The 22,248-nt window shown below is 39.4% G+C and overlaps 1 protein-coding gene across 4 annotated transcripts in view; it reads left to right on the forward strand.

Annotated features, from left to right (window-relative positions):
- Positions 1–3,042: 3,042 nt before the first annotated feature.
- adpgk (ADP-dependent glucokinase) overlaps positions 3,043–22,248 on the forward strand; it is a 37,050-nt gene continuing 17,844 nt past the window's right edge. For all 4 annotated transcript variants that reach the window (XR_009063290.1, XR_009063289.1, XR_009063291.1 and 1 more), the window contains exons 1-6: positions 3,043–3,280; positions 8,176–8,399; positions 12,829–13,054; positions 13,133–13,195; positions 18,740–18,860; positions 21,767–21,963. Coding sequence is in view for 1 of the 4 variants with exons in the window: in XM_057837214.1 (XP_057693197.1) it covers positions 8,182–8,399; positions 12,829–13,054; positions 13,133–13,195; positions 18,740–18,860; positions 21,767–21,963 (825 nt within the window). In the remaining 3 variants the exon portion in view is untranslated. The remainder of the gene's footprint in view (positions 3,281–8,175; positions 8,400–12,828; positions 13,055–13,132; positions 13,196–18,739; positions 18,861–21,766; positions 21,964–22,248) is intronic.

A 22,248-nucleotide genomic window follows, 5' to 3' on the forward strand; every position in this document is an offset into this window, starting at 1 on the left:
AAAAGTGTGTATGCAGTGATACTGTTATATGGTCCCTTCAATTTTGAGACCAAAACCTACGCCCTTGAGTATACAAAAAACAACAACATTTTTAACAATTTGCACAATAATTCACAAAATATATAGTACTTTCTGTACCAGCTTGCAATAATTCTATTCACCATATACACGTTTGTAAAGCAGCACATGCTGAAAATTACGACATTTTCTCACATTTAGCGCCACACCGTGTTTAAAACGTGGTGTGAAATCTAATTTAGACTGTGGTGACCCTTTATTATATGACATTATTATATGACATAATTCACCCACTGAACTTGTGTGTGGGAGTTGTTGTACGTCACAGTCATGTGACAGACACTTAAGAGCCGTGTGTGTTCCGGCTGAGTTGGCAGAGTTCCTAGCAAGTTACAAGAGACACATGAGCCGCCGAGCACAGCAACAAGACTCCATCCAACATCTTACCGCTACAAGAGTCACTTTTTTTTTTTGTTTTTTTGCACATTTACAACATTATTGAGCAACTTAAACATTCATTTTTAAATAAGTTTTGGACCTGAATGTTGAAATCCGGAACTAAATATTTAATTTAAATCTTTAATTATATCCTATATCCTAAACGCTAAATCTGGAAATGGTTGGAACTAAATATTTAGCTTAATATGCAAATTCACATGACTGGAGACCGGAAGTAACAAGATAAAAGCTGGAGCACACAAAATACTCTTTAAATCGTTTCTACAAAATATGTATTTTACCTATACAGTGGGGCAAATAAGTATTTAGTCAACCACCAATTGTGCAAGTTCTCCTACTTGAAAAGAGTAGAAACATGGGTAACCCTCAACTATGAGAGACAGAATGTGGGGAAAAAAACAGAAATTCACATTGTTTGATTTAAAAAAAAAAAAGAAGAAAAAAAAAGTTTCCAAATTAGAGTGGAAAATAAGTATTTGGTCACCTACAAACAAGCAAGATTTCTGACTGTCGAAGAGGTCTAACTTCTTCTAACGAGGTCTAACTTCTACCGAGGTCTAACGAGGCTCCACTCGTTACCTGTATTAATTGCAACTGTTTTAATTCATTATCGGCATAAAAGACACCTGTCCACAACTCAGTCAGTCACACTTCAAACTCCACAATTGCCAAGACCAAAGAGCTGTCGAAGGACACCAGAGACAAAATTATAGACCTACACCAGGCTGGGAAGACTGAATCTGCAATAGGTTGGTGTAAAGAAATCAACTGTGGGAGCAATTAGTAGAAAATAGAAGACATACAAGACCACTGATAATGTCCCTCGATCTAGGGCTCCATGCAAGATCTCACCCCGTGGCGACAAAATGATAACAAGAACGGTGAGCAAAAATCCCAGAACCACACGGGGGGACCTAGTGAATGACCTACAGAGAGCTGGGACCACAGTAACAAAGGCTACTATCAGTAACACAATGCGCCGCCAGGGACTCAAATCCTGCACTGCAAGACGTGTCCCCCTGCTGAAGCCAGTACACGTCCAGGCCCGTCTGCGGTTCGCTAGAGAGCATTTGGATGATCCAGAAGATGAGTGGGAGAATGTGTTATGGTCAGATGAAACCAAAATAGAACTTTTTGGTACAAACACAGGTTCTCGTGTTTGGAGGAGAAAGAATACTGAATTGCATCTGAAGAACACCATACCTACTGTGAAGCATGGGGGTGGAAACATCATGCTTTGGGGATGTTTTTCTGCAAAGGGAACAGGACGACTGATCTGTGTAAAGGAAAGAATGAATGGGGCCATGTCTCGAGAGAGTTTGAGTGAAAATCTCCTTCCATCAGCAAGGGCATTGAAGATGGCTGGGTCTTTTAGCATGACAATGATCCCAAACACACAACCAGGGCAACAAAGGAGTGGCTTCGTAAGAAGCATTTCAAGGTCCTGGAGTGGCCTAGCCAGTCTCCAGATCTCAACCCCATAGAAAATCTGTGGAGGGAGTTGAAAGTCCGTGTTGCCCAACGACAGCCCCAAAACATCACTGCTCTAGAGGAGATCTGCATGGAGGAATGGGCCAAAATACCAGCAAAAGTGTGTGAAAAGCTTGTGAAGTTACAGAAAACGTTTGGCCTCAGTTATTGCTAACACGGGTACATAACAAAGTATTGAGATGAACTTTTGGTATTGACCAAATACTTATTTTCCACCATGATTTGCAAATAATTTCTTTTAAAATCAAACAATGTGATTTTCTGTTTTTTTTCCCCACATTCTGTCTCTCATGGTTGAGGTTTACCCATGTTGACAATTACAGGCCTCTCTAATATCTTAAAGTGGGAGAACTTGCACAATTAGTGGTTGACTAAATACTTATTTGCCCCACTGTATATTGTTATTATCACAATGACTCATGTCCAAGAGCAGACTTGCCATCATTGAGTAGGTTTTATTCATTTTGAAGCAACGTAAACAGACAGCCTGAGCTGCTCCACCAGCTTTTATTTTGTTACTTTCGGTCTCCAATCATGTGAATTTGCATATTAAGCTTAATATTTAGTTCCGACCGTTTCCTGATTTAACATTTAGAATATAGGATATAAATTTAAGATTTAAATTAAATATTTAGTTCTGGATTTAAACAATCAGGTCCAAAACTTCTTAATTAAAAATAAATATTTAAGTTGCTAAATAATGTTGTAAATGTGCCCAAAAAAAAAAGGGGGGGGGGGGGGGCTCTAAAAATTTCACACCATTTTAAACACTGTGTGGCGCTAAATGTGAGAAAATGTTGTCTAATTTCAGCATGTGTTGCTTTACAAACGGCGCCCCATACGTTTACATATACATCCACACCCAACTTCACATAGTAACGTTTGTGAAATGTAAAAACGTGAAACGTTTCAATTTAAATTTCGTTCTGTTAAAATTTGACATTCATGTTGATATAATGTTGATAGATATTACATAATGTTAAAAGCAGATGTAGCAACAGGAATACACTTTATTACATCAAAATGTGGGATTTCCTGATGACCTGCAGGTGTTCATCGACCCGAGACAAGGCGCATGCGCCTGGCGGGAAGGCGGAAGTGAGTCTGGTTGTATGCTGACGGTGTCAGTCGGTATCCTGGAGCTGGAGCTACTCCTTCACTTCCTCCGCGGTTCTCGCCCGTTCAATGACGCCGACCTCCGCCTCTCCCTCCACGGGAAGCGTTCAGCGAGTTTTGCGTCCTTAATGCGCTTCTCCGGGAAACGGCAGTACATTTCTCGGCGACACGTTTGAAGGCAGAACTCGGACCACTGGTACGTTCTACCACTGCTCTTGTCAGCCATTAAGCTCTTAGCTCCGGTTTGAGTGATTCAAACTCCGCGCACGGGAATATAAATGTCTCTTAATGAGATTAGTCGCTCCTCTGAGCGTCCCAAAGCTTCATATTGTTGTCAAAATAAGAAAGCGTTGTAGCTACGGCTAGCAAAATCATAAGTTGTGTACTGTTGGAATTCTAGAGTTGCAAAGTGGTTGAGTGTAACAACACTCATGCATTTTTGTAGTTTCAACAGTTGTTTTCAACAGGATTGTTGCTGAAATGTATTCAGATACGATATTTGATTGCAAAAGTATCGATGCTTTGTTATTTGTTTTTTTGCACATCCAGAAATTGTTTTCATTTGGGTACATTTGATTTTGCACTACTCTTGATGGTAATTAGGAATGTTTTCATTTTCATTGTTATCTCATTGACATGTTGATGACCCCCAAACACAGTGTCAGCAATAAAATTAACTTGCTATATATACAATATATGTGCCTGTATATATAACGTGTATGTACGTTAGTGCTGCAACAATTAATTGGTTAAATCGAGTAATTCGGTGAGAAAAGAGATTCAAATTAAATTTTGCTGCTTTGAGTGTTCGTTTAATTCAAGTGGCATTGTAATGGTTTGTTTTGAAAGTGTTTTCATTTAGTTTTATTGATTTGAGTGGATACATTGCCCTCTTGTGGTGACAGTGAATATGACAACTCATTTTGCATGGCTGAAGCCAGCTGCTCCCTGTTAAGACCAACATAAGCTAAGTTTATGTTTGGGCTAATGTTTTTTGAATGCATTCGGAAGTTTATTTGTCTATTTAGCCATTTTTGTGGCATTATGTTATTGAATTAAGAGTATTGTTAAAAAAAAAAAAAAAAACATTTTATAACATTTAAGCTAGCGGACTTGCTATGTAAGTTAGCCAATTGTTCTTTTGTTGTACTTAGATGCTCATATATTTATTTTTTAATTCCGTTTGCGGCTCAGCTCAGTTATTTTAATTTTTTTTGTTTTTCATCAGATTGCTCGATTATTCGAACTAACTAGTTCATCAATTAATCGATGACTAAAAGTATCGATAGCTGCAGCCCTAGTATATCTATACATATACGTATATTAGGGCTGTCAAACGATTAAAATTTTTAATCGAGTTACAGTTTAGAAATTAATCTCAATTCAAACATCTATAAAATATGCCATATTTTTCTGTAAATTATTGTTGGAGTGGAAAGATAAGACACAAGTTGGATATATACATTCAACATATGGTACATAAGTACTGTATTTGTGTATTATAACAATAAATCAACAAGATGGCATTAACATTATTAACATTCTGTTAAAGCGATCAATGGATAGAAAGACTTGTAGTTCTTAAAAGAGAAATGTTAGTACAAGTCTTAGAAATTTTATATTAAAACCCCTCCTAATGTTTTCATTTTATTAAAATTTGTAAAATTTTCAATCAAAAAATAAACTAGTAGCTCGCAATTGTTGATGTCAATAATTTCACATTGCTCATGGTGCTGAAACCCATAAAATCAGTCGCACCCAAGCGCCAGCAGAGGGTGACAAAACACCAAAAAACACAAGTAACAAGTGGACATTACTCTGTCCTGTCATTTTAATCTGTTTGAGCGGGGCATGTGTGTTAAATGCGTCAAATATTTTAACGTGATTAATTAAAAAAATTAATTACCGCCTGTTAATGCGATAATTTTGACAGCCCTAATATATATTTATGTATATGTTCGTGCTCAAGCCTCGGTTTAAGAACAGTTGTTGTTGAAGCTTTTGAAAGCTTCAGTTAAAGAAATTCTGAATAAGGTGCGAGTCACTTGATCTGTTCGAAAAATAATTTTGATTCATTATGAAATAATCTGTAGGATTCTTGTTCATTTATTTATTTATTTTTTTTGCTTTGCAACTTTTGTAGACAACATTTTAACAGGTAGGTCTTTATTTTAAAGGGGAAGTTCAGAATTTTTGACATTAGGCTTGTATTTTTCAGTTAGCGAGGGTTTAATTTGTCGGTCTAGTTGATTTCAACAAATTCTGTGCAGTTTATCAGTTAGGTTAGTTTTGGGGCTATGGAGTGGCTAAGTTAGCGCGAGTCAATAGTGCCTGCCTAGCATACCGATAAAAAACGATTTTAAGAGATCTAACATAGTCTAATAAATTCAAAATGCAGATCATTGTCTGAAAATACTTATGCGGCCAAAACAATGTTGCACCAAACTGCCGTAAATCATTTCATTCTGCAGGACTTTTTTTTTTTTTAAATGCATATTGCGACCACAATAGAGAGGAGTGCTTCAGCCACTCGAGCTCAGTCTGCTGGGGAGTCCCTTTCGTTCCCACAAAAAAATTCACCAGTGAAAAAAAAAAAAGTGATATCACTCCACCCTGCTTGCAAAGACAGCCCGTTCCCTGCAGAACTGCTGGATTACAAATGTTGCTTTTCATACCGCAATTATTGACATACAATGGTAAGTTTTAATAACTTGATTCTGAAAAAAATAGCCAACATGATTGATTGCCTGGATCATCGATTATCATACGTGCATATGTTGTTTGTATTGGTATGCTAAGCAGGCACCATTGATTCTTGCTTGCTTAGCCACCCCGGAGCCCTGAAACTAACAAAGGACTTACAAACTGCACAGAATTTGTTGAAATCAACTCCATCGACTAAACCCCAGCTAACTCAATGATTTAGCTTTATGTAAAAAAATTTTGAACTTGTCCTTTAACTTATTTGCTCCCAAAAATGTATAAATACGTTCTATTTTTAATTGTTTCAGTGTCTCAAAAACGTATTTATACGTATTCTCCGTTTTTTTTTCACAAGAGTCATCTCTAGGTTCTGATGTAACTTCGCTCCTAAGCACAATGCTGAAAATGCATTTTAAAGCAATAAAACTAGCCACTGGAGGGCAGCAGCGCATTTGGTAAGACATGCAACCCGATTCAACGGACAAATGGCTGGGCCGCACGGCCGGGGCGCCGGCAGAGGACGACCGAATGGACGACCAGGAGGACGTCCAGGACGCCAGGCACGGGAAGTCCGAGCAGGACGCCAGGCGCTGAATGACCAAGTGCGACGACCAGGAGGACGTCCAGGATGCCAGGTGGCATACGACCGAGCAGAACAACCGGGAGGACGCCCGGGATGCCAGGCGCTGGACTACCGAGCAAAATGACCGGGACCACCAGCACAGCGGACGATGCCGTTGAGTCCGTGCTGCTCACTGAGCAGAGCCCGCGCCGCCGTGCTTGGCCACTTGCGTCCCCCGTGACCCTCCAGTGTCCCGCGACTCAGCCGGAAACGCGCACGGCCAAACCAGTTTCCCCCCCCAGGAAAACAATATCTCCTACACAAGTTCCCCAGGCGAACTCCGCCATGAGGCAGTGGTCAACACAAAAGAAAGACTCAAAAAAATCCATCTAGATGAGACAGGCGGCGATGAGGAAAAAGTTTACCCAGGCTGTCCCGGCCATCACAGCGTCATCGCTCAGTTCAATAGTTTAGTCATTTGTAAATACAGTGGTACCTCTACATACGATCACTTCGACACACGATCTTTTCGACATCCGACGTAAAATTTGAGCCGCCATTTGTTTCTACATCCGACGAGTTGCTCGAAATACGACGACATGACAGCACTGCAAACGAACGCACGGTGGATTTTCTTGTGTGAGAAATCAACACAGTTTTCAAAAAAAGTTGATACAGTTGGAGAAACAAGGAAAAAAGTGATGCTTACCTTTGAAATGAAGATGCAAGTTATAGAAAAATATGAGCTTGGGGTGCGCGTCCCTGAACTGGCTCAACAATACAGCTCCATGGTCCTCTTCCGACCACCGTTCGCTACTATTTATAAGTTAAGGTGACAATTATTATTGTGGTAACATTGCCAAGGAAATCGCCAGCTTCGTCACGTTTTTATCATTTATTTAAGAACTTATCCAACACAAAACGCCCATTGTCTTAAGCAGTTGACCGCTCTCAAGAAAACGAAAGTATTATCTCTACCGCACCGACCTATCTCACTGAGACGTCACCTTCGCGGTGCGTTCAGGGACAGTAAAAAGTGTCCGCCATATTAGAATCCGATTCGTTACATTATTTACAGGAATAATTATTAATTATTCTTCTTATTATTATATTATTCTGAATTATTTATTAATAACTTATTTGTTTTTCTATGTTTAATTGCCATTTGTAACAGTGCCAGCAGTATTTATTAAGAATTTAGTGTATGTTTTTAGGCTTTGGAACGAATTAATGGAATTATAATGTATTCCTATGGGAAAATCCTGCTCGACATACGACCATTTCGACTTACAAACAAGGTCCTGGAACGAATTAAATTCGTATGTAGAGGTACCACTGTAAATTGTTACTTTGCTATCAAAAGCTGTATTTGTCTTGTTGTTTGTTATTTTGTAGGAGGAAAACATTATTCAGATGTTTGGGATGTCACAAAAGCAAATAATAACTGTGTTAAAGTCAAAGTTATGTTTGAATTGTATGCTTTTACAAAAAGCTCACTTTGTTTTTTCATCAGAAATTGAAAAATTGCTCTATTTTCTAATGCTGGTTTCTAAAGAAACTTTTTTTCCTGCTAAAAGAGAGTCTAATCTATCTTATGGTGGGGTCCATGTTTATATAGCAATAGAACAGAATTTTCTGTGGGCCTTGCAAAATCTGTCAAAATCCAGTAAAACGGCCAGGAGCGAAGGGGGTTGCACCGGTGAAAATGGCTGGGAGTGAATGAGTTAAAGTCATTCATAGGAAAGACTATTCTATGCAATGACATTTTTCAGCAAACGGGGGCACCAGTTGAACGTACATGATTTCTTTTTGTGTTTGCATCCCAGTGCATCATGTGGAGGAATGCGTCAGTGGCGGCCCTTCTGGCCCTGGCAGTGGGCTACTTCTACCACGGCTGCCCTGAGCTGCCCGAGCAGCTCCTCCACTACATTAGCCCGCCTGGCAGCCAGTCCTCCCCGCAGAGCAATATCCGCCTGGAGCAGGTCATTTCAGATGCTTGGGACTCTCTGATCACATTGCCTACGCGGCAGTGGAGCAGAGTGGCCGTCGGGTAGGTTTGACATCCGTCCGTGACCCATAGGCTCAACTGTCCATTCAGGCGTGTTGGGGCTTGGTGAGAGCTCTTCTTAAAATGAGGAATGTGTCTTGAGGACCATGAGATCTTGTTCCACGCTTGGCCAAGTGACAGCTGAATAAGGCTCATATTTTAGTGGCAACAACATATTTTTTCGACAAAATTGAACAGCTTCAACATAGTAGTGCAATTCATGGCATATTGTTATTGTGATATACAGTGCTCTCCATAATTATTGGCACCCCTGGTTAAGATGTGTTTTTTATCTTCTGATAATTTTAAAAAAAAAAAATTCAAATAATAGACCCTACTCACCAGTGGCGCCTCCAGAAATTTTTCATAGGGGTGGCCAGATGGGGCCACTTAAAATCTTGGGGTGGCCAAAACTAAAAGCCATAATTTCAGGTTTTCATTATATTATTGCAGTAAAAAGGTCAGGGGAAAACTATCAGAAAGACTTAAGGACACAGCTACTGATATACTTTTGTGTATTGTGTAATATTTGATGTTACTAATGATTTAATGTGCATAGTCCATAACTGTCCAGTCAACATTTTGAGTTCCACAACAATTCTGTTTTTATTGTGTTATGTATATATTAGGCATAAGGTGTACATTTAACTAGGGCTGTCAAACGATTAAGATTTTTTATCGAGTTAATCACAGCTTAAAAATTAATTAATTGTAATTAATCGCAATTCAAACCATCTCTAAAATATGCCATATTTTCCTGTAAATTATTGCTGGAATGGAAAGATATGACAAGACGGATATATACATTCAACATACTGTACATAAGTACTGTATTTGTTTATTATAACAATAAATCCACAAGATGGCATTAACATTATAAACATTCTTTCTGTGAAAGTGATCCACGGATAGAAAGACTTGTGATTCTTAAAGGATAAATGTGAGTTTGTTTTGTACTGTATATTGTGACTAAATATTGCCATCTAGTCTATTTGTTGAGCTTTCAGGAAATGATAATGTAGCGACTTAACTGTTCTGCCCAAATGCACAATGGGAAGTGGTGCAACCATGACTGTGTGTGGTGGCTGCAAATGCTAATCTTCACTGCGTTGGGTACACAACAGGGTGTTAAGAAAAAGATCAACTCATGTCATTCGTCCCCAGGTCGCTTCCCACAATATTTATAGTTACTGTGGGAGAGATGACAAAGCTTTTTCCAATTAAGAGCACGGCCCCAATGAATGCTTGTATCTACTCCACTCACTTGACACTGCCTCTTTTCTCTGTATATAAGTAAAACGGCGTCATTGTAGGCTGTTTGCGGTAATGCGTGAGTGAGTCATACAGCGAATGCGTTAATTGCGATAAATATTTTCACGTGATTAAAAAAACTAATTACCGCCCGTTAACGCGATAAATTTGACAGCCCTACATTTAACAAAAGAAAATAAATGCACTCATTTGGGATGAAATGCATAACTGATGCTACAACAATCTAATGATATACTGGCAAGCGGGGTGGCCAGTTGGGTGGCCAACCAATTTATAGGGGTGGCTGAGGCCACCCCTGGCCACCCCCTGGGGGCGCCACTGCTACTCACCTACGTCACAAAATGACGTGTCGCTGTATCCGGGCGCCATATTGTACCTATTTTTTAGACCGATTCTCATTGTTTTCAATTAGTCGTACAAGTTATAGAGCAATTCATGGAAGCCCGGTGTTATCTGACGCTGTAAACTCATTGGATGCGTTGCATAAAAGGCGTTACGTGGAAAAGCTTCAGTTTATCCATTCGCCAGATCCGTATTTAATGCCTAAATTGATGTTTTTCGACCCGCTTTCTTCGCTATCTTTGCCTGACCCTGATATTTACAACTATCTTGTCCACACAAAATCAGCCTATTCTCACGAAAGTTTGAAAAACTTTAAGAGCTTGGAGGCTTATAAATGCTACGTTGCTGGTTGGTCCTCGTACACGAAAATTCGGTAGGAATCTTGTGCTCGGAAGGTGAGTTACGAAATTTTCAATTCATAATCTTTTGTTCTTGCTAGCATCCACTGTCAAGTCTAATGTATTTCATGTCATTTGTCAATGGAGCTAGGGCTTTTAATGTTTATATGGTTTAGCGATAGCACTCTCACTACATACATATATAATATGTAATAAATATGAAGTTCGATAGCATTACTCCAGATTGTCCCTAGTTGAATTTATTTTTTGGCTTTTGACGTCAATAGTGAAATTGTAGATTAATTGTATGACAACTGTCTGATTATCCCCTTATAATTATATATTTTCAGGTAGTTCATTCACAACGTCTGAGTGTATGTTGTCGGCGATTAGCCTAGCAATGATCTTAATTTTGGTTGTCAGCCCAAAACCCTCTAAATATATATTAAATGCATCTTACCAGATATAAAATGACTACTACATAATCTGTGGTAGTCGTTTGGAGCCCAGTTTTCTTGTCGAATTGCAGCAGTCAATCTCGGTCTCCTCTCCGGGTCTCTCGGAATGCGGTAAAACTTCAAGTCTCTCCGTCTATCTTCTCTGTTTTTGCAAAATGCCACACACGACTTCACCATTTTGATTATTAATGTTAACGAGCAGAAAAACACGCCATAATAGGAGGAATTTATGAAGCGCTAATGCATTAACATGACGAGTATACGGACAACATGGCGCGGGGGCGTGGCTCTGACGTCACGTGAGTAGGGTCTATATGGGACCTTAATGGAAAAAAAGAAAAATCCTACCTTCAATACAAGTGCATTTATTCAGTGGGGAAAAATCCCACATGAAGAAATAATTATTTGACATCAAATAATGTGTGTCACAATTATTAGCACCCTTGGTGTTAATACTTTGTACACCCCCCTAAGTTTTAAGTTAGTCTAAACTGTTAGTACTGATAGGATTTTGAGTTTTTGCAGTGTTCAAAACACATGTATGATACCTGCTGTATTGGAGCACATTAGGGACCAGTGCTACTTGGTGTTTTATTCAGCAATGACCACTGAGCTAAAACTGAGTTAGCTTTATTATTTTTTAATTTTACACCCTCATCACTCTACAGCGCTGTGTTTTTACAGATTAAAAAAAGCATGTAAGAAAGACACGTTAGCCACGCATCGACAGTGGTCATAATCAATAGAAACCTAGCCCTCCGAAGGCTATAGTTACGTGAGCAAGTGACAGTAACGTTATATTTATTAGCGCTGAGAAGTACTGCTTAAAGATGGCGGCTGTTTACTAACGCTGCTCAGACGCGGCCGAGTCTGTCATTTCGCATGTAGTTCTAAATGCATGCGATATCTATGAGACACATCGGACACTACCTGCTACCACACTAGCATCATGCGGGCGTAGTTTTTAGCCGTGTCGGTGTAGTTTGTAGCGCCTGTCGGCTGCAGTAAGTTTTTTTTTTTTTTTTCTTCTTCCTCTACGCACGTGACGTTAGCGCAATGTCCCGCTTTAAAAGTAGTCTGGGCAAAACGTGATAATTAGAGCTGGCAAAATGAAACGCTTCGTCGAGGTAAATAAAATTACTCGGATCAGTTTTTAAACTCGAGTTGCTCGAGTATTCGTTTCAGCTCTAAAATTTACATATTGATCAGACGAGATGGATGTTTGAACACCATTTGTTTAGTGTCAAGTGTTTTATTGTTAAAATGCGTGTCGTTTTGAACATAAGTTGTAGTTGAAGGGGCTCGGGGCCGATCTGTATGGAGCCGATTTTCAAAAACTTTAAATTCATATATATTCAAAACCAAAGCTACTAACAACCTAAAAGCAAAACAGACACCTCACTTCGGCATATATGAGTCTCCATCAGCAGCGACATAAAAAAATTCAAAGTCCTTCCGTAATGAAATCCCGATTCTTTTTTTTTTTTTTTTTTTTAATACATCTTTTTTTTTTTTTTTTTTTTAATACAAGTATAGCAAAACTTGCTATAAAATTCTGAAATTTAATGCTAGATGCACAAATATCACCAATTGCAGTGATAATGACCTATATTTTCAGGATCAATAGCAACATATAACATAAATAAGTTATTGCTCAACTTTTTTTTTTTTCTTTTTTTTTTTTAATAATTTAGCTTTTAACAGCTAATAAATCAATTTTCACATTAGAAACAATACTTGATGAAAGCTTGCAGAATCATCTTGATTTTACTCAACAAAAGCAAAATTAGCATTTTTCAATGTACAATCGCAACTTATTTAGCTTGAATTCCACTATTGTGTAGAGATACAAAATCCAACATGGCGGCCGTCATAAAACAAAGAGCTTTTTAAGTAGAAAATTTTTGCAAATAAATGCTTAAATCGCGGAATTTCTATAGATATGAACGTGAAACAGTCTAGATTCTTGGTTAAAAGCAAAAACCGTGCGGTTATCATTCATTTTACGGAAATATGTTTCAGGGTGAATGCCTGCGTGGACGTGGTGGTGTCCGGAGTGGGCCTGTTGCAGGCGCTGGCCTTGGACCCAGGCACCGGCCTGGATCACGAGGTGCTTCATTCCAAAGAGGACCTGAGGGAAGCCTTCATCCATTACATGGAGCGCGGGGCAGCCGCCGAACGCTTCTTCAGCGACAAGGAGGTCTTTCAGAGGATCGCCCGTGCGGCTGCCGAGTATCCCGGTGCTAAAGTGATGACCCACACGTCGGCCGTTCTAACACTTGAATGCCATACGTGCCTCAAACTTGTAACTTTTTCTTTGATACAGCTGTACGTCGGAGGAAACGCCGCTCTGATCGGTCAGAAACTCGCAACATACCCAGATCTCATGGTAAGGAGTATGACTGACGCTAACCATTATTTGGATAGTTGATTAATGACAGATTTATATTTGCGATTGGTTGACTAATTGGCTGCTGTATAAATAGTTTCATTTAAATAGCTATTACTGTTTGTACTTTTTTTAATGTATGTATTTTTAAAATATTTAGTAGGATATTTTTGTAATTTTACTTAATAAAATGTAAGCATTTTTTCTATATAATCTAAGAGAATAGACATTTTAAATGTTTCAAATATATTTTTAATGAATTTGTTCTAATTTTTTGAAATAAGTAAAATCAAAAATTATGTAAAAAGACTTTTTTTTTTTAATCTAAGCACAAAATAAGAGAACATCAATTAAAAGCCTCGAATAATAGGATTTTTCACTGAACAGTATCTAAATAGTTGTTGATTAATTTGATAAACGATTAGTTCATTAATTCATTTGCTCCCAGATACGTATAAATACGTTCTATTTTTAAATGCTTCATAGAGGAAGTCGGACATCCGGGCATTTAATGACGTCACCAGCCACAACAAAGCGTCGCCATTTTGACAATGGGGCAAAAGACGAGTCACAAGCAGTTGCTCTGTCGTGCATTGTAATACAAATGTGTTTAACTTTCGTCTTATTTGCGGTCTTTTTTCCGTTGGAATGACTAAAAGTTGCTGTGTTGCTGGTTGTCACACAAGGAAGAGTTCGGAGCCGCATTTGAAGTTCTTCATTCTTCCACGTGAGAAGAAAATGAGAAACAAATGAATGAGAGCAATTAATTGAGGAACAGTAAAAGACGGTTCCGTGGACTATTTTCGCCTGTGGGAACCTAAATCCAAGCACATTTACGTTTGCAGCCGACATTTTATTACTGGTGAGCAGTGTTGGGAGTAACGCTGTTATAAATAACGCCGTTACGTAACGGCGTTATTTTTTTTCAGTAACAGGGTAATCTAACTAATTACTTTTTCCGCCGTTACAACGCCGTTACCGTTACTGATGGTCAAAAGTGGTGCGTTACTTACTCTGAATAAATTGAAGAAACTACCAGCTGTGTTGAGTCGACCCTCTGCTCTGTTGATTTGTCATTCAAGAATTGGGGTGCGTTCAGGTTCGAGAATAGCGCACGTACTTCTGAATCCAAGCTGTTTGTCCCTGCTCATTCAATTACGCAATGCTTTCCAAAGTTTGGTAGCGTTTCTGTGTTTGCTACACCTGATGCTAGCCTCGTTCCCATCTCCCACTGTCAGCCAGCAATAATTCTGCTTCCATCTTGAGGACGGCAGACGCTTTGAAGGTGACGTGAATTGTCGGGAAACGAGCCTACCTGAATGCAGCCCCTCGAGATATGCGATGGAAGTGATTGTGATTGGCTGAGGGTTAGTCATGTGTCGTGGTAAGCCAATCAGAGCCGGTGATTTCACAAGCAAACACACACACGCAAAACAGATGCACAGGGTTGGGATTAGGGATGGGAATCGAAATCCGATTCCAATTCGGAACCGGTTCCGAGTGTTTCGAGGCCTCGACATCACAATGAAAAAGCCTTAACGATCCCTTTAACGAGTCCTGAAGACGCATATTGCGTCGTGACTGTCTTGTTGTCCAAATGCATCAAACTAGCATGGCGCCAAGAACCACTCGCTCCAAAGTTTGACTACACTTCACCAGGAAAGAGTGTGAAAATGAAAGGTTACGACGGGTAAGCACGAGCATTGCAGCCATAAACATAACAATGACAGCACGTAGGTTCAAACGCTTGAAAGTGTGTCTTCACAGTACAAAGTCCCGGCTATACAGTTAGCTAAACTCCCAAATGACGATGCAGAAGACGTTGGTATAATTTGCTGACTTTATTCAACCATCACTTGAAGAGTGAAACTAAGACTAGAAATGAAACAAATCAATTTCGTCCCCAATAACAAACAGGTTTGCATCAAAGTAAATCAGCGATGATTAGCTGCTAATAACAGTATGGTTAGCATTCGTTCGCTAGCATTAGCACATCGTTCAAACCACTACACAACTGGACTTAAGTGTCCGATCGCGAGTGGAAACACAACAACAACAACACAAAAGATGATACATACAGGCGTTGCCTCTGTAAATATTAACATTAACAAAGAACGTAGGCTCGTAGAAGTGTTTCCCTCTCTCACTCACTTGGATGCGGCATTTCTTCTTTGGGTGTATGCGCGCTCCAGTGGTCCTCAAACTGCGGCCCGCGGCCCAAATATGGCCCACCTCCACATTTGGTCCGGCCATTTTGAATTTTTTATTTTTTTTTTCTCAATCGTGTTATTTATTTTCTGGCCTTTTCCTTGAAGAATTCAGAGAGGGTTATTTGGTTATTATCTATTTGATTAATAGTGTTTTTATTATTAATTATTATTATTATTATTATAAAGAATCCAGAAAGGGTTATTTGATTGTGGCTTTCTGAAAAAGAATAATTTTTTACATTTATGCACTTCTGCAATCGTCACACTTTTTCTGTAACAAACTGACCCCGGCCCCTCATCAGAGAAGGGAAAAGTTATGTGGCCCTCACAGGAAAAAGTTTGGGGACCCCTGCTTTAACACATATTGCCAAAGGCAGAACAAAAACCTATCTGCTTATATATATATATACCAATATTTTTTATTTCTATTAGATAAATGTTTCAGTAAAATGTTACACATTCTTGTGTATTTGCCACTTATTGCCACAGTTAACATTGAGGCTTTGGGCCTTTTTTAATCTCGTTGTGAGTTTGTAAGGTTGTGACTTCTGATTAAACAAACTCGATGCCAATCAAAACGTTTGTTCTTCTTTTTCCCCAAATTAGAATCGATAAGAGAATCGATAAAGAATCGAATCGTTAAGCAATATCGATAATGGAATCGGAATCGTAAAAATCCTATCAATTCCCATCCCTAGTTGGGATGGCAGAGCATTCAGAAGAAAAATTGTCCTTTAAGAGGTGGAGATATAGACACTATTTCAAGTTTGTCGAAATTAAAGGAAAGAACCTGCATGTAATGTGTAATTTATGTCCCGGGGCAAAGCTTTTGTCGACATCTGTGGCAAGCAATTCAAATCTGCTGAAGCACCTAACAAGTTAACTACCTGTCTGTTCTTCTCTATCCCACTGACTCGAATACTGCTCAGAAAATTTCAAATTCTTTAACATACAACAAGTTCTTTTTAAAGTAACGGAAATAGTTACTTTCCCTGGTAACTAGTTACTTTTACTATAGAGTAATTCAGTTACTAACTCAGTTACTTTTTGGAAGAAGTAGTGAGTAATGTAACTAATTACTTTTTTAAAGTAACGTGCCCAACACTGCTGGTGAGTAAACTTTAATTTTTGCCCCAATTAGCTGCTGGGATTCAATAGACTAGGCAGTGGTTATTATTACCGTAACCGTCAACAAAGCGTTATTTTTCTTTTGCCGTGAACTGCTCTGATTAGTCAATCGGTATATTATTGGCCTGGTGGGAATTGGTTATTTTGCCGTGACGTGCTCACGGCTAAATAACGCTTGGAAGCGAATTACCGGTTACGGCAGAAATAATCACTTCGTATATACTACCAATTTTCTCAGTTCCACACAGTACATATTCCACGTAAATGATAAAGGTCAACTTACTGGGTGACTTCATGAGGTAGTTGTAGATGTTTCCGAATTCCACTGCAGGCCATTCCTTTGTTTATCCAGCTATCAGCTGCGACTTTGTATCGGCAGCTTTATAAACCAATAAACGCTAATTTTAAATTGCATTGCCTCCTCGCGTCTGTCGGCAGTTACTCGTGATAAAATCAAGCCACGTTTAAGACGTTTTTAGGAAAAAAGACTCAAAACACACCTGAAATATATTAATTTCAGACGTTTGTCTATGGAATGTTTAGCTGTGCGTTCCCCCTTCACAATATGGCGACACGTTGCTAAGCGAGGTGGCGTCATCGTGACATCACGCCGGCTTCCTCCATTGTCCCAAAAACGTATTTATATGTCTTTTGTGTTTTTGCTTTTTTTTTTACAAGAAGAATCTATAGCTTGCGATCTGAGAAACAAAAAACAAGGCTCCAAACCCATTTTAAAGCAATAAAACTGGCCACTGGAGGGCAGTAGCGCATTTTGTAAAGACCCGCAACCCGATTCAACAGCAATGAAAGGCCGGGCAGCACGGTTGGAGCGCTGACGGCAGTATGCCTGGCGGCGGACGACCGAACAAAACAACTGAGAGGATGCCTGGAATGCCAGGCGCTGGACGACGGAGCAAAACGACTGAGACCACCGTGCAGCGGGCTCGCCAAGCAGACCCCGCAGAGATTAAAAAATAATCCATCTTTGTGAGACAGGGAGGGAGGGAAAAGTTTACACGGCAGACGCGGTGACAACAGGCGTCATCTCTCAGTCATGTGTAAACAAATTGTTACTTTGCCAAAAGCTCTATTTGTCTTGTTCATTATGATATTTTGTAAAAGGAAAACATTATTCATGTGTTTCGGATGTAACTAATGCAAAAAATAGCTGTGTTAAAGTCAAAGTTATGTTTGAAATGTATGCGTTTACAAAAAGCTCATTTTCTCAGTTTTTTTTCCATCAGAAATTGGAAAATTGCTCAAACTAAGCTATTTTCTAATGCTGATTTCTAAAAAATGGAAAAAGACATGAACTAACGTACTTTTTTTTTCTGCTGAAAGAAGAGTCTAGTGCAGGGGTCTCCAAACCGGTCCTCGAGGGCTGCTGTGGGTCCTGGTTTTTGTTCATACCGATCAAGCACAGAACTTTTAACCAATGTGGTTTCTACTAAAACAAGTAGCACCTGACTGCAATCAACTGATTACACTTATAAAACACCAGATTGGTGAAAAGGTGTGATTTGTTGGAGTGAAATCCTGCACCCACTGCGGCCCTATGTGGAATAGTTTGGAGACCACTGGTCTAGTGGGTTCCATGTTTATATAGCAATAGAACAGAATTTTCTGTGGGCCTTGCAAAATCAGTCAAATTCCAGAACAACGGCCGGGAGCGAAGGGCCTTGCTCTGGTGAAAATGGCTGGGAGTGAATGAGTTAGGTGTCATCTGGCATATTATGTCACTAACTCCATTCATGTCCAGCTCGGATCTTTTACATCCATTCAAAAATGAGATAATTTGCCGGATGACACAAAATGACATCTGTCATAAGCATTCATTAATGCTCATGGCAGTGTCATTTCATAATTGTGACAGTCTTACGAAGCTACTGTCAAATAGTGTTACCAAATATCCTAACTAGCAATTACTGAAACAACTGGATCAGTAACTGAAGAAATAATTCGCAAGAACATGAATTTTGATTGTTACTTACATCTGTAGCGCTGCAATGAATGCTAGAAGGCATGTTGGACGCAAAATCAGTCAAAATCCAGAAAAACGTCCAGGCGGGCCTTGCTCTGGTAAAAATGGCTGGGAGTGAATGAGTTAATCGTGACAGCCCTCGTAAGCAGTGAGGAACAATTGAGGGTTAATAGGACTATAGCAAAAAAAATGATTTCAATTTGTATCATGTTTTCACATTTTAAGGTTTTGTTATGTGGCCCGGTTGGACCGAAACTCCACGAAATGCTGGATGAGCAGATTGTTGTTCCTCCGGGATCCCTGCAAGAAATGGACGAATACCATCTAATCTTGGAATACAAAGCCGGTAATATGCACTCTTTGGGAAATGAATCCTCCTAAATTTTTCACCACGTGTAGGCATGCATGTGTGTGTTCAATTAAAATATCTGCCTCCCCTTTTTTGTGAGAATAAGTCAATAACAACCTTGTATTTACTTTTTTGTTTACAAGAACCATGAGAAGGACACATATTTTGGTTATCTGCATTCTGAAGCATCAAGACCCTCTTGATTCTTCATTATGTCCATGAATGTCTATTTTAGCTTGTCCATTCGCAGCACTTCCTGGTCAACTATAATCTTTTGACGGATGAAATTGTAGCTGTCAGTGAAGGGTGTTTGAGTTCTGAAAAGCACACACATAAACCATGTGGGAACCGTTGTATCCATGTAATATTTGTATAATCGTCCAAAATTGTCTAAGCTTGTGTATTCCGCCAATTTTTCCTGAATAAAATTGTGAGGTAGGTTGTTTAACTATAGTTCTAAAAATCTAAAGACTGTTTTTTTGTCAGTGCGACATTTTTTAAAATGCTGTACCATCTCAAAATACAAAAGACCCCTCCAAGTTGTTCAATGGTAATGCTGTACAAATCTCAAACTAAACTTTTTGCTCAATGTAAAACAATCTAACATAATAATGTTGTCTTAAAATGACCATCACGGTTACAAAAAAACCCCTCCCAATTATTTAATGGAAACGCTACTCGGGGTGTGCAATCTTGGGAACGAAATCTAACAAAATCCATTTTCTCAGCACTTTTTCCATGGTCCCAATACAGCCTACAAGGCAGCATTGATGGCAAAATGAAGCTTCTTGAAGCAATGAAACTTTGGTTGAAAACTTCATGGTGGTTCATTTCCTCTATGGCGCAATCAAGTGGTCTTTGAAACCCAAGAGGTAAAGAGTGTTGAGAATTCTATGGCTGTTTAAGAAAATATGAATGTTTTTGTTACTATATTAACAAAATGCAACAACTGCTATTAGGATAATTTATTAATTTTTATCTTAAAAATAATTGCTTCCCACTGTTTGTACACCCTTTTAAAGGGTATGAAAACGCAAAGGGGGTGTGAGACATCAATAGAACCGTTATTTGCCAAGATAACAAATATTGATAAAGTTAACAAAAAAATCAATCACATTAATGAGCAATTATCGAAAATAGATCGAAAATGACCAACATTTCCGAAAGTGTTCCGGAAACAACCGAATGGGGCGGAGACGTCATAACAAGGAAACAAAAGGTCGAGGCAGGTGCCATCGTTGTTTATCGACGAGAGAGTTGCATTCGTGTTTTATCAAAAAATCGCTAAAATGGTTCAAACCTGTCATGCTATGTGGTTTACAAATAGCCATTTGTCGCAATGTAGTACCCATGAGTTCCCAAACGCGAGAAAAAGAGCTGGACTACGCAGACAATGAGTAAAGTTCGTCAGTGCTAAGAGGGCTAATTTTGCAATTTTACAGGGAAACGGGAACCTGACGAGCCAGAAGATGTGCCTACAACCTCAAAGAAAACAAAATTTATGCTACTTCCCAATCACTAAAGACCCACGAACTGCGAAGGAGTGAATTCGTGACCCGTATGTGAATAAATCGAGTGATTCGAGCATGTCTGTGGAACAGGAATATCAGCTTGTAGAGATCGCAAATCACGGCGACTTAAACGTACATTTGAGACAACAACTCTACCGAAGTTCTGGATTAAAGTCATTTCGGAATTTCCCGATAACGCTAGAAGCGAGCTGAAAACTGTGCTACAATTTCCAACATCGTGTATTTGTGATGCGAGCTTCTCTCACTCTCCCAAACTCAGCCCTCCCACTGATTCAGCGGGTGAGTTATATTTTTTCGCTGCACTTAACACGAAGGGGCTAAAAACAAATGCTATTTTATATTTGCTGTATTTTTCTGCGGCACATTGCCGGTGTTCTGACAAAGTTGGCATGCGCGTAACGTTAAAAAGGACCGCGAATGCAGCAATTCCTAAGTACACACTACAAACTTTCTTTGAAGAAAGGAATATTAACTTGCGTTTGCCATGTTTGGGGCACACAACAACTGCACGTAGCCCTCTCATTTAACGATTTCGCCGTGTCGTTAAAAGTTAATTTACGCCATTTCCGTGTTGCACATGTATGTTTGTGATGTAAATAGTTTTTTAGCACCATTGGATAACATTGAGAGTCCAACTGGACCCAAATCACACCGGTCCGTGGTGCAAAAAAGGTTGGGGACCCCTGCTCTAATCCCATTCATATTTGTGTCGGTTGGCAGAGCGAAACCGATGATAGCATATTAAATGATAATTATTCTATACATTATTTTGCGGTCACGGTGTATCAGCTTCACAAAAAGAAATGCAAAACATACCATTTGGTGTTGTCGGGGTTTCATCAGTGTGATTGCTCCCCTCAATGATCCCTTCATTAGGCTGCATTGGCTTTCGTTTGGGCTCAAACTGATAACCCAAAACACCAAAGAAAGGTTCATAACTCTCCTCGTCACCACTAGAAGAATGTTCGTTTCGTCGGATTCGTCGCTGCAAATAGAAACAAAATTGTTTGCCATCATCGCCGCCATTCAGTACTAAGCACTGAGCCGGCTGTTTCCCGAAAGTGACATCACGCACACAATATGCTAGATTTCCGGCATCTCGGGGGCGGGTCCTTTTAGCTTGACAATCGACCTAATTTCTTTCATGGTGTTGCGATGTGTGTAATTACACGAAGTGGCATGATATGATTTCAAAAGGCATGCGTTGATGGATAAATGATGGAATATTAGCATTTCCCCAGGTGTTGTCATACCCTTCAAGTTGTAAAAATACAATATACAATATAAAGAAATATATATTGTAATTTCTGTCATTAGATTAGGGCACTTAATCACACTAAATTTTAAATCCTACTGTATTTTTTTCCCTAGGCGAGCAGTGGGGTTTAACACGAGCACCTCAAGCCAATCGCTTCATCTTCTCGCACGATGTGGCCAATGGAGAGATGAGCACATTGGAGACATTCGTGGCCAGCCTAGAGGAGTTCCAACCTGACTTGGTGGTCCTGTCTGGGCTGCACATGATGGAGGGCCAGGGCCGCGAGCTGTGGGAGGAGCGCCTCAAAGAGGTCTGCATACGCAATTCTTGTACATCACATTAGGGGAAAGAAACCAAGTACAAATACAGACTTTTTCTTGGTATCTTAAGTAGTTTGTTTTCAATTCTCATAACAAAATTGCATGTTTTGTTCTTTAACGTAAAGAAGACGTAACTCGAGTGAGTTCAAGTGGATGTGTAATTGAGTTATTAACAGTGGCAATGCTATGGGAAGGTATTGTTTTGATAGCATAAAAGCAAGAGCCAATTGAAGCTTACTGTTACTGTAAAAAAATGCCAAATTGTAAAAATGTTT

Source organism: Corythoichthys intestinalis, chromosome 5, assembly GCF_030265065.1.
Source record: "Corythoichthys intestinalis isolate RoL2023-P3 chromosome 5, ASM3026506v1, whole genome shotgun sequence".
NCBI lineage: Eukaryota > Metazoa > Chordata > Actinopteri > Syngnathiformes > Syngnathidae > Corythoichthys > Corythoichthys intestinalis.